Source organism: Cryptomeria japonica, chromosome 9, assembly GCF_030272615.1.
Source record: "Cryptomeria japonica chromosome 9, Sugi_1.0, whole genome shotgun sequence".
NCBI lineage: Eukaryota > Viridiplantae > Streptophyta > Pinopsida > Cupressales > Cupressaceae > Cryptomeria > Cryptomeria japonica.
The window spans coordinates 632,080,730-632,094,213 of NC_081413.1; the positions used below are offsets into that span (position 1 = coordinate 632,080,730).

At 36.7% G+C, this 13,484-nt stretch overlaps 1 protein-coding gene across 1 annotated transcript; it reads left to right on the top strand.

The window, feature by feature from the left end:
• Positions 1-2,860: 2,860 nt before the first annotated feature.
• Positions 2,861-4,516, top strand: LOC131075715 (phospholipase A1-Igamma1, chloroplastic-like). The gene has a single exon (XM_058012587.2). It carries the CDS (start codon positions 2,861-2,863, stop codon positions 4,514-4,516), a length of 1,656 nt encoding a protein of 551 aa, XP_057868570.2.
• Positions 4,517-13,484: the final 8,968 nt, after the last annotated feature.

The following is a 13,484-nucleotide window of genomic DNA, read 5'->3' on the forward strand; positions in this document are numbered from 1 at the left end:
TATTTTCTCTTCCCTTTATGTGTTGCTCCTTTTATCTTGATATTAGATTGATATGATCCTGAGTCTACGGGGGCTAGGTGTTTCTTAACCCTTTAGTATCTTGATGGAAGTCTTTCAATTCTTTTATGCACTTTACTAAGAGTATGAGGGTAGGTTCATATTCATCCTAAAGTGGGGGCTAAATGTAGTGTCATAAATTGTATTCATATACAATTTCATACTCACTTGGGCCTCACTTTGATGTTTTTTCCTTCTTTGACCTGATTTTGGCTATTTATGCTCACACTGGTTCCAAATAGACAATCTTCATCTTCTACCTTGCTTCCTAGACCTTAATTTATCTCAAATGGAGTGGTAAATGGAACCTACCACCCTTGACTTGGGTGCCCTTTATCTCATGGTCAGGGATGCCTAGCACCCTTGTTGTGTACAAAGGGCCCATTTTTGAAACCTCTAATGGTCAAGAAATTATGGGGAAGAACCTATTTTTCGTGTGGGTATTCTTTGTAATTTTCAATTTGTTTTATAAGGATAGGTATAATAGAAATTCTCACCCTCTCATTTTAAACATCTCTCTAAACAACATCTCCACAAATTTCCAATTATAATTTTTCAAACTCAAGTGAGCATGTAGCCAAGCATCATTAGAACAGTGAAGGAGAGGTCAAGTATTTTGATTTCAAGCATTAAAGATGGCATCCATGATCCTTTTTTTATGAAGACATCCATGAATTCATACATAACAACATCGACCTTTCTAGGAATAATTTAAGACAAGGAAGATTCATAAGGGTATATCATTTCAATTTTTGATCTAGCTTCTACCCTATCAAGTCATGTTTTCCTTGTCATTTCAATTAATCATAGGGTTAGTTCCAAACATAGGGTTTGATCTAGGAAAACCCCTATCAGCCCAACAATATTTTCCCCTCTTGCATGTGTAGGAGACACAAACTGAGACACATAGGACTAGGTTTTGTAGAAGCGAAAAGACTAGGTTAAGATTTCTTAGCATTAGTGATCGATGCTTTTTTGATGAAATTTTAGGGAGATACTCACAACAACATCCTAATTCTAAAATAGTTTTTGATATCTACATTCAACACCTTTGGGTCAAGGTCGCCTAGCATCACTAACCCAGATTTTTGACTCCAAATTTTAGCTACACATTTCTCTTTGCTAACCATTTCCATATCTATACTTGATGCTTGCATATCTGTTATGAAATTGTCTATGCACAATGACCATTGTCAATTTTACATAATCAACCCTAGTTCTTGCATTCAAATCATATCATTTCAAATCACTTTCAAATGAAAACAAATAAATGAATTGCAATCTGTGTTCAACCCCTTTCCTAATAAGTTTTGAGGCTAAACATATCGGATCTCATTTACCTAATTGTGATTGTTGTGAAATGGGTTTAATTCCTAGCTTGCATACCTAGACTTGTGAACCCCATTTACTACCTTGGCACTTATAAGCACTATTAGATATCTGCATGAATTGCATTAACAACTCACATTATTATTCTCATAGACAATTACAAATTCCTATAATGTTAACTTATTTTTCAACGACTTAATATTAACCCACATAACTTTATTTCATAAAAGACCCACATGAACATTGATTCTTAACAATGCCTATGTAAATAGAATAGCTAATTTCTCATTGTGATCTAGGAAAAGTTGAAATTAAATAAATATAAATTTAAATATATACTTTAACCTAACTTTCTATCTATTAGAGCTAATCTACAACTCCATCTATACACTTAGCTATAATAAATAGCCTCGTTGTCCATGCTACTTAGTGATAGATCTATTAAATTTTAAACCCAACACTAAATTCCCCATTATGAACTCATGTGCCATGATATTGTTTATCCAGTGATGTCCCCAAGAAGTGCAACAAGACTAATAAGATCACATATGTGCTTTTTTTCACCATTTTAGGGATTGGATTTATTTCCCTTGGAGTGATACGCCATTCATAGTCTTGATTATTTATGAAGATAAGGATAAGGAGGAGAGTGAAGAAGCTCCTGACAAGGGGTGGTCCATGCTTGACATCACCCTAGACCCAACTAATGTATGGGATAAACCAGATGACAGGGATCCCCCTTTGCCACCATTTGGTGTTTCTCTCGTCGCTTAAGAGGCTTACTATTTCTTCTATTTAATGAATGTATGTAATTATATTTAATTAATAAATATTGACACACCTATTCATTAAAATAAATATTCCATATTTCACTTTCCTAGATGTTAAAATAAGTATTGATTACTTCTATAGCACCTATACAAAATAAATAAAAAGGTTTGTTTCCAAACCGAAAATCTTGAAATTATTTTTAATTAAGATACATTAAATTAAATATATATTTAATTTATTGTTTGTTTAATTATAAAATTAATTATTAAACATCATTATTTCTATTTACATTTTTATATTTAATTCCTAAAAAGTATTAAATCACATTTTTCAGAAGTTTATTGCAGTCATTAACTATGAATAGAATATATTTATATTTTATTATCTTTGTTCCCTTAAAAGTAGGCATTCTCTGTCTATTCAGTTTTGTTTCCAATTTTTAATTATTATCTCAGAACTTGTGATACGCACCCGCCGAGTGAACAGTTAAAACGGAACCAAGAAAGAAAATCCCGGAGACGAGTAAACACGATTGCCAGATTTGATTTGTGGCCCCACGCGTCCATTGTAGCCTTTATGCGCGCTCCATAAGTTTGTTCCACGCATTCCTCTCCTTCCATCGCTGCTAAATCACAGTTGTATCTTCTGGGTTTCTGAATTCCATTACTAATCCTTTCGCGAAAGATTGCTGCAAACCCTATCCATGAAATTCCCAACATCTTTAAAACTCTCCACCCTTTCCCCTCTCCAGATTTGCAGACCCAATCCTACACACACCACCCATTTAGCAGCAGCCCCAAAGAATTCCAGGTCACCAACATCAAGATTCAACAAGCATGCCATTCCAGTAACCTGCTCTTTAGTCAGCTCACCAGTAATCAAAAGCCCAATACAGAGGATCTTCCAACAAGTTCAAACAGCCTTTCACAATGGCTTATCTACAGCCCTCATTGACTCTCCAAGGAGAAACACAAGCTCACATATACCTAGTCCTACCACTAAGTGGGATTACAATTCAGAGAATCATGAGGTTGATTGGATGAGGAGGCTGTGTAGATCTGACCCTTCTCCAAAGCAGAGCATTGCAGCCAAATGGAGAGAATACCATGGTGCTAACGATTGGAAAGGCATGCTTGATCCTCTTGATGACAACCTAAGAAGAGAAATTGTTAAATATGGAGAGTTTGCTCAGGCGACATATGATGCTTTTGTCTGTAATCCGAATTCCACCTCCTATGCTAACTGTGTCACTAATGATCTCCATTCATTTTTTGATACAGTGGGGCTTAAGAAAACTGGCTACAAGGTCACCAAATATCTTTATGCAACCCCTACCGTCCAAATGCCAGATTGGCTCGAAGAAATACTACCACAATCATTGAAACCCAGCAGGCAATCATCGAACTGGATGGGATTTGTTGCTGTGAGTGATGATGTGAAAGAAATCAAAAGATTGGGCCGAAGAGATATAGTCATTGCATGGAGAGGCACCATGATTCCTTCTGAATGGGCTGAAAATCTTAAGACAGATCTGAAAACGTTAAATCTCAGGCCATTACAAGCTGCTCTAGATAGTTCTTCTGGTTCAACTTGTGGAGGTCTTCATCCAAAGGTTGAAAATGGATTTCTAAGCCTGTATACCAACTCTTCCAAGGCTGATGATAATGATGGTACAAGTACAAGAAAAATAAACAGCAGCGCATCTGAGCAGGTTATGAAAGAGGTCCAAAGATTGGTGGAGTTATACAAGGGTGAGGAATTGAGTATTACTATTACAGGTCACAGCCTAGGAGCCTCCTTGGGACTCTTGAGTGCTTACCAAATTGGAGAAACATTATTAGCATCCAATAATTTAGGTGCTAAACATAATATACCTGTGACAGTATTTTCTTTTGGAGGGCCCAAAGTTGGAAACCTTGATTTTAAAGAGAGAATGGAGGAGATAGGTGGGAAAACTTTGAGAATAGTGAATACCCATGATGTGATACCTAAACTTCCTGGCATCGTTTTGAATGAATGGATGCACAGAAAGCTTTTTAATGGAGTGAAAGGGGAGATATACAGTCATGTGGGTAACGAGTTGAGGATTAATCACTTGAATTCTCCTTATCTTAAACACAATGTTGATATGAGTTGCTGCCATAATTTGGAGGCCCATTTGCATCTGGTGGATGGTTTTCGGAGCTCGGCTGTTCCATTTCGTTCTAATGCGAAAAGGGATTATTCTCTTGTTAATAAGACCTGTAATTTGCTTAGAAATGAACTCAGGGTGCCCCCAAATTGGCTTGTTTTGTCAGAGAATTCCACTCCTACTCTCAGTCCAAAATCCAGCTATATGAACAGTCTATCTCTTAGTTAAAGTCCATCTCTTAATCCAAATACATGTACAGAATGGAGGTTAGAGGAAAAGACATACAAGCATATGTTTAAAAGTCTTGTAAACTGTAACGATGTGTATACAATTTCAAAAAGAGAATTAGTTTGACAATACATCTGTATTTTAAAGTCTTGTAAACTGTACCAATTGCTGGCACAGTTTTCAGCTTCTACATTTGTTTTTAATGCACACTACCTAACCCAACAACTATTTTCTACTTAACTGTTCTTATATAGCACGTTTATATAAATCAATCTTTTCGTGCTTAAACTTTGTGGATATTTTAAGGACAGCGCGTTATGAAAAAACAACACATATTATACAGACGTTATGCATGCACTCCGAGCTCTGTGGATTGAATCTGTACCTTAGGCTTTGCAAATAAAGGAGCACCATTCATAACGCACTTTCTCACAAGTACACTGCCGTGTGCACAAATATATGCTTTTATAATTGATTAAAATAATATAATTTTTAATTGTTATTTCTTCCATACAGTGTTGGTAGATATTTGACGACACGTTACTTTCATGTAACTCATTCCATCTGATTAGGTCTGAATTTTGTCCGTATGTGAGATTTTCCTCTTTGCTGTGTATAATTTATTTAGTTTGACAGTGCTAAGCTATTTTTCAATGATTTTTTCTTTTTTTCCCAGGGTAGATAAGATTCTTTTATTGAGATGGCGCTGTAGCGAAGATTGTTTGCTGCGCAGTCTAGGACCAAGGGGTTCTTCTCCTGTTTTGGCGTGGGGTGGGGTTTTCAGTTGCGCAGGGTGCGTGGGTACTGGGTTTTTTCATAGTTTTTTGGCTGCGGTTTGTGGATTTTGGTGGGTGGTTCGGAGATTTTGTGAAGGGTCTTTTGGTAGACTCTCTTAGTTCTTGTGGGTTCATATTATATATGCATGTTTTTGCAGGTGGTTTTGAGTTTGCTTTTTTCTCCTGGGCGCTTCGCATGGCCTGCGTAGAGGCTCTTCTTTGAAGCAGAATCTTCCTTTCAGAGATGCAATGATAGGGGGAATCTCTTCTCCAAACATGCATAAAAATTCTATTATTGAATTGAATAGCATTATAACTGGAAAATTTTCTTCACAAAATGGAGGTTTTTGGTCTTTAAATGTGAATGGATGTCTTCAAAGGAGTATACACAAGCCTGTACTTGTAATTCAACCTGACCTTGTGGAGGAGGATGTCAATTATTTGACTAATTATGCCTTGATTTGCAAATTCTTGGGGATTTTGGTTTCATTACCTTTTTAAGAATCGTGGGCTAATTGCACATTGAATCTCGAGGGCAAAATGGAGGTGATGTTGGCTACTAATAGCTATTTTTGGTAGTTTTTTCATGCATATGAGATAGAAATAAGATTTTTGAAAGGGAAAGTCCTTAGACCTAATGGTTTTATAGTAGAGTTTTATAAGAAGTTTTGGGATATTCTCAAACTAGAACTTCTAGAGGTGCTTTTGGAATCTCAAGGAGCTAATAGATATTATGAGTCAAGAGTGCTAGATGTTCCTTGTTCTTATTGGACAAAAAGTGAAGGAGCTAATTTATTGAATATCTTTAGACCTACAACCTTGTGCAATATAGTCTATAAAATTATTACTAAATTCATTATAAAGAGAATTAAGTCGTGCTTAGTTCTTTCATTTTAGAGAAGCAAGGGGGCTTTGTTGCTGGTAGACAAACTTTGGATGGGTTTGTTGTTAGAATTGGGGCTACTTATTCCACGACAACCTCCAAAGATGGGCTATGTTTATCAAGCATGACACGGCTAAATCCTATGACCATGTCAACTATAATTTTTCACATAAGGTTTTTGGGGCCTTTGGGTTAGGTAGCAAGTAGATCAAGTGGGTCATTAGTTATGTCACGACTTCCTCCTTCTCTACTCTCATTAATCGTGAACCCTTTGATATTTTTGGAGCTTGTAAGGGTCTTCACCAAGGGGATCCTCTTTCACCTTATTTATTTATTTTAATGGCTAAAGGTTTGGGGAGATTTATCAAGTCTCATGTGAAGCAAGGGTCGATTCAAGGATGGAATAGGGGTAACAGATTGCCTCTCCACTTTTATTTAGAGTTTTTGGATGATACTTCTTTAATGGGCTTAGCAAGAGTTAATGAGGTACTCAATCTAATAAGGTCTTTGGATATTTATTTGGTGGCTTTAGGGAAAAGGATTACTGAGGACAAGTCCTCCATATTCTTTAATTCTCCTAAGCCTATTCTAAACAAGATTACTCATATTTTAAGATTCTAGATTGATATTCTTCCTTTTGTGTATCTTGGTACCCCGACTACTATGGGTTCTCTTTCTAGCATTTTTAGCAGGATGTGCTAAATAAGGTTTGAAGAAAAGTTATTCATTAAACATGCAAATAGCTTTCCACTATTATGAGAATGACTCTTCTAAAGTTGGTGATTCATGTTCTCCTTGTATAAAAGTTTTTTGTGTAGGAGGCTCCTTCAATATTCATTCATGAGTTTGACGCCCTCTCTTGAAAATTCTTATGGGCTAGTAATTTGTTTTTGAAGAAATTGAGTTTGATTAAGTGGGATTCTTTTTGTAAGAAAAAACATGAAGGGGGTCTTGTTCATCAACAAACATGTCTTAATGGTCAGGTCTTGGTGGTTAAGCTCTATTGGAGGTGGTTGAGTCTTCAAGACTAAGATTGGGCTAGGATCTTTACTTTGAAGCATCCGAGAGGAATGGAAGAAGGTGGTAGGCTATTTGGTGAAGTGGAGTTTTAAGAAAATGGGGATGTGGGATGTTGAGGACCAATGACACTTTTTTACAAATTATTTTTTGATATTAAAAGAGCTAGTTTCAAAGGACATGAGATATTATTTGGGGGTTGTGAGAGAGCCTTGATTGGTTGGTTATTTTCTTTCCTATTGCTTGTCTTGTTGTTGAGCTTATTGGCACTTACTACTTTGTATAGATCTTTGTTGATTAATAAATTTTTACCCCTATTTTTTGCAAAAAGAGAAGCTTTTTAATTGAGATTTATAGTGTTTATATTTAACTTATGTGAACTCTATTTAGAGAGCTTTCCTCTTCAAAATATCATCACTATTTAGATTTATGTTTTAGTTTTAATGTTGAAATTATTATTTTTAGTATATTTTTAAATTCAAAAATTTTCTAAGTAAAATATTAAACTTGTTTTTATTAGTTTTGTATTAAGTTGAATTTATGTGTTTTTCAAGAGTGATATTTTCAAGTTACATATGTTCCTCTAAATTTCACATTGATAGCTGTTTTTCACATAGATGATTTTCTTATTATGAGATCAAAATATATGTTTTTATTTCTTTAGATACTATCTTAGTTCTCTTTAAGTTATTGTAATTGGTTGTTCTTAAACATCAAATGAGTCAACTATCAAATATTTAATTGTAATATTACACATCCATTGGCAACAAAAGTAAAAAATTATCCTATATTTATTGGATTTCTTTTTCTTTTTCTTTTGGGGGGAAGGATTTACCACTATCTAAAAGGTTCTATATTGGGTTGGTTCAACCTAATGTTTTCCCACTAGTCATCTCAAGGTCATGAACTTGGCATCCTCAAAATTAAAATAGTTTTTGGAATGAATGGACTCGAATTGTCTATGAATCATGGAGGACGAGTCCCTTTCAAAACCAACCTCCTAACCCTACCCACTCCCATAATGTTGAGAGGACCTTTTCCCTTATTTCTCCTTTTGAGAGGAAGCGTGTACCCACCCCATTTTCTAGAGTTATAGACTATAGTAGGGGTAGAGTTTGGCAACCCCCTCACATTAGATTATTTGGATAGTTATAGCGTAGGACTCCCTCCTAGCATTTAATAAATCTATTAATAAAAAACTTGGTCTATCCTATTGATAGTAAGGAGTATTCTTCATTGTTCATCTTATTTTTCTACCCTTTATTAACTATCTATATTAAGTTATTTAATTTTTAAGAACAATCCTCATATCTTATGAAGACTAGAGATGCCTTGCCTTCTTTTTGGAAAAAATCTTAAACCTTCATTTATAAAGTTCTAAAGACATGCTAAATCTTTAAGGATTTAAAAGAAAGAGGCCCATTGACAACCTTCCAGCTTCATATAGTGGATCCATCAAACATAAAAAAATTGGTGACCTCTATCACCTTAGCCCCATCATACAATATTTAATATCCTTGAATGGAAACAATGATATCTAAGACCTACATAGATTACCTATGGAACATATATGGGTCTCCTACCTTACATTGGTTGCTCTATTTTTTTTCTTGGTATGTGCACCTCTATGCTCTTCTATCCTATTGTAAAGGAAACTAAACTTTCCTTAAACTTAGTCTAAGGCTAATTAAATAAATGTCACATAAGCATGGATAAATGGAGATGAAATAAAGTAGAGCTACATGTTTGACAAATTGAATATTTAAATGTTAAGGATGGAAATTAAATGATTTAGATAAGGCTAGTTAGTTCTAAAGATGATCTTGATAAATTTCTAATGTGTGTTTTAATCTTGATGATCCAATGCTATAAATTTGGTTCTTTCATGATACATTTTCCTAATTGAATTTACATGTTTAGGTCACTTTTGTAGGAATATATCTATCCTAGGATGCATGGATTTGATCCTATCGATTTATGCTTTCACTATATGGTTTGTTAGAATTCATAATTGATAAATTCCGTAGTACCCAATAATCAGCTACATGCAAATACCTACCACGTACAAGAGAAAAACCTACAAACAAGAGAGTGAATGAATAATTGGAGATAATTGCAAGAACAATCAAAATTGAATTAACTTGCCAGAATTAATTAATTACAATGAGATCAATCCTTTAATAAAGGAGATCAAAACCCTAAATTTCTCTCATTTTGGTCCACCATCTCCACTGTTGAAGAATCACTCTCTTTCTTCAAGAGAGTGTGTTGAGGTGAAGTCAGGTCGCTTGATTTACAATGAAGGATATGTCATCCTTATAAAGAAATCTAATTCTAAAGATAGAACCCTAAAAAGAAATTAGTAATTAATAATTAATTAATTATTAATATACCTAAGGGTTCTAATTAATTAAAAAATAGGTTTTCAGGACCCAAAACCTTTACATCATAGATAGAGAAAAAGCACCAGGAAGAACAGAACAAAAGAGCCTACAGACAAAAAGACTGGCCAAAAGATCAGCGAATAGAAAGAACAGCTTAACAAAAAAATAACAAAGAAATAGGGAATGCGCTACACAATGATTTTCTTTAGCAGATCCTCTGCCTTTGTCACCAACTCGTCATAGGTGGCCCCGACAACTTTTAGGTCTTCTAGATCCTTGTTCGATTTCTTTTCCTTCCTCTTGCCTCTGGTGCGGGTTTTGGGACCTTGAGCTTCCCCTGTTCCTTCAGCTTCCAGTTCTAAGTCCTAGATTTCCTTTTCATCATCCATCTTGTTGATGAGGGTGTGGGTGTTGTTGGCCGAGATCTTCAAAATACTTAGGCTCTGTTCAGCGATGTTCTTCAGGCACACCTCAATTTTATCAACTTTGGTGACAGTGTCCGACAGGGTTTTTTCGCTATTGTCCGCAAGGCTTTTTCTGTCTAGCATCTCATTTTCAATCTTCTCAAACCTGGGGTTGAAAGCATCTCTGATGTCTTCAGCTTTGGCAATGGTGTTTTTTCAGGTCCTCAATATAGTCAGCCATTGTATTTCCCTCCCCAATATTAATGGTTTCCAGAATCAAGACTCTATTAGAGAGCTTCTTGTATTCATCCACAACTTTCTTGTAACCATTAATGAGCCACTCCATAGTTTCCATGAAACCATGCAAACCCTCGGGAAGAGGGCCAGATGAGGGAGCATCTTTTCCAGGAGTAACCTGTTCTTCTTTGGGGATGTGGAGGGTGGAAATTGTGTCGGTAGCCCTGAGAGTCTCTTCCATAGTCTCCTTTTCCAGGCTATGCTCAACTTCCAGGGTCCTTTCTTGCTTGTCATCTTCCGGTTCCTTGCCAATCTCCTCTTTTTTCTTGTGCTTTTTCCGGGTCTAGGTATGGATTTTTGTTTTCTTCTTCAGCAGCCCTTTAGGGTTCTCCTTCTCAGAATCATCTGAATCCTCCCCTTCTAAAGAGATGCTAATCAGGGGTTTGCTTTGAGGCTTTTTTCCCTTGGATGAAGAGGGTCTTGTTTTTCTGTATATCCTCTTCTTCCCGCTTTCATACTCTGAGTCATCAAAACTGTCCTCTGTATCAGATGAAGAGTCACTATTGGATTCCTCCTCCTCAGAAAAGGCAGAATCAGACATCTCTTCCTCAGAATCCACAGAGGGTTGCATACGAGCAATTTGAGTGTCCTTTAAATGGTCATAAATTAGGACCATTAGACCTTGGTGCATAGCAGTATCACCCAGAGGATTCTCTTTGTAAGCCTTAAGGGATGCATTCATCGTACAAAGCAGGAAATAAGGGAAATTAACCTTATCATTATGCCTAAAGTGATTTAACATAACAAAGTGATACCCATAAACGTTCGTAAACCTAACATCTAGAGTGATATATCGCATTAAAAAAAAAAGAATCTCGCGCCAGGGTTTGGCAAAAGCCCTAGGCAGGTAGTAGGTTTTGCTCAACTTTACCAATCATTTTTTCTCTTTCTCAGTTACCGGGTACCTTTCAATAGCTTCCCTGCTGACCTTCCTATCTCTGTAGAAGTTGCAACCTTCCCTGGTGAGGCCCGTAGCTTGAGCAATTAAATCTTCATCGATTTCAACCATTTGATCACCCATTTTTAACACGCCCTTCTTCCAGTTCTTACAGAAAAGACTGGTTACCATACCATCTCGGTCATGGAGTCTCTCCATGAAGTTCGAGAGACCACCTTGCTGTAGAATACCCCAAACCTCTTCCTTCTATTTCCATTCTTTACAACTACTTGGTTCATATTGCCTCCTATTTTCGCCCATGTTGTCGCTACTCACGGGCCAAATTTTGAAACTTACAAAGCTGATTAAACTGAGAGCTTTGTAGAGATATAAAAATTACCCAGAAAGCATGAGAGTTTATGGCATTGATGTTATAATGAGTGATTTTCTCATTATTAAAATAACTTGAAGTACTCACATCAGTACTTTTCATAATTATCCTATCCATCAAGAGTCTTTGGAGTGCTTCTATATCGCTCATTACTAATGAGTTGTCTGACATCTTTGGGGAGTCTGCTTTCACCCGTCCACGTGGTAATTGCCTCACTTTTAACCGCTGCATTGGCAGCCTAGTCAGCAGAGTCGTTGGCCTCCCGGTAGATGTGGGAGATATGGCATTTTTTAAAGGTGCTAATAATGTCAATAGCAGATGTGATTATGTTGTGAATCGACCAAGAAGGTTTTGAAGTCCCATTGAGGCACTTTATTATATTATTTGAATCCCCTTCTATCCATAGATAGGGGCATTTCCATTTTTTGGCTAGGATGATGCCTAGATAGGGGCATTTCTATTTTTTGGCTAGGATGATGCCTTGAAGAGCTGCCATTGCTTTAGCTTTATGATTGGTTTGGGTTCCAATAGGGATAGCAACCATTTCCTTGCAAATTCCTCTATGATCTCTAAGAATAGCTCCACAACCTGAAGGACCTGGGTTACCTTTGGCAGCACCATCAAAATTAACTTTGAGCCAACCTTGAGGAGGGGTTTGCCACTTAGCTTCAAGCCTTTTATCTTGGTTGAGATTAGGACCATTAGTGATCTTCATATTCCATACCCTTAAGATATTTAAATCCAGTGGATTGTTCAAGTAACAAGGACCCTCAATGATCCCTATATTTTCCTGAATAGACCATTGAATTTTTTGAAATATAATATCTTGATTGAGGGAGACATCCCTAAAGATTCGGTTATTTCTTTCTTTCCATAGACCCCACAAGATGTGAGGAAGAGAAAGCTACCACAAACATCTCAAAAAAGGGTTAGCCCATTGAATATTCTAGGAGGAGAACATATCTCTAATGTTATTAGGAAACACCCAAGTGATACTGAAGCTCTTGAGGAAGCTTTCCCAAATAGAGGCTGAGAAGGAACAGTGGAGAGCAAGATGGTCCACAGACTCTTCCTCTTGAAGGCACAACACACATCTATTAGGGAGGGCAAAACCTCTGCCTTTGAGGTTGTCAAGGGTCAGGATCTTATTTTGGAGGATAGTCCAGAAGAAAAAATTGATTTTGGGGGTAAGACCCTTAATCCAGGCTTTAGACCAAAAAGGGTTAATAGGAAGCGGGGGGGAAGGACACAATACATAGAAGACATAGATAAAGTTCCTTTGGAATCATGTTTCCAAATAAGGGAGTCCTCTTCATTATTCAGCCATACCGCAGACAGATGGATCTTGAGCTTAGAAAGGCTAGGGTGGATACTTTCAATGTTCTTCCATTCATTACCATCCTAGTACTCAGCAACTAAGGAGCCAAAAGATCTAATATAGGAGGGAGCATGGGGGACCCATTCGTTGAAGTCCATTAGAGGTTTATCAAAAAGCCAGGGATCCTCCCAGAATTTTACTTTCCTACCATTTCCAAGTTTCCATACCACTCCTTTAGCTATACTTTCTTTACATTTAGAGGCATGATTCCAAATGTGGGATCCATTAATACTGAGATCCAAATTGAGAAAAGAGGAGAGAGAGGAGGACAGAAGAGAGTACTTACTTCGCCAAATTTTGCACCATTCAGAATCAGAATGAAACATTCTCTAGACTTGTTTGGACAGGAGAGCTTCATTTAAAGTATGAATCCTCTTGAGGCCCAGACCTCCTTTGGCTTTTGGCCTACAGACCTGGTCCCAAGCCACCAAGGACATTCTTTGCTTTTCCTCAACCCCAGACCATAGGAATCTTCTTTGAATTTTCTCAATTGCTTCAACATACTTAACTGGAATTCTGAAAAGACTAAGAGCATAAATTGGAGTACTTTGAAGAGTAGCC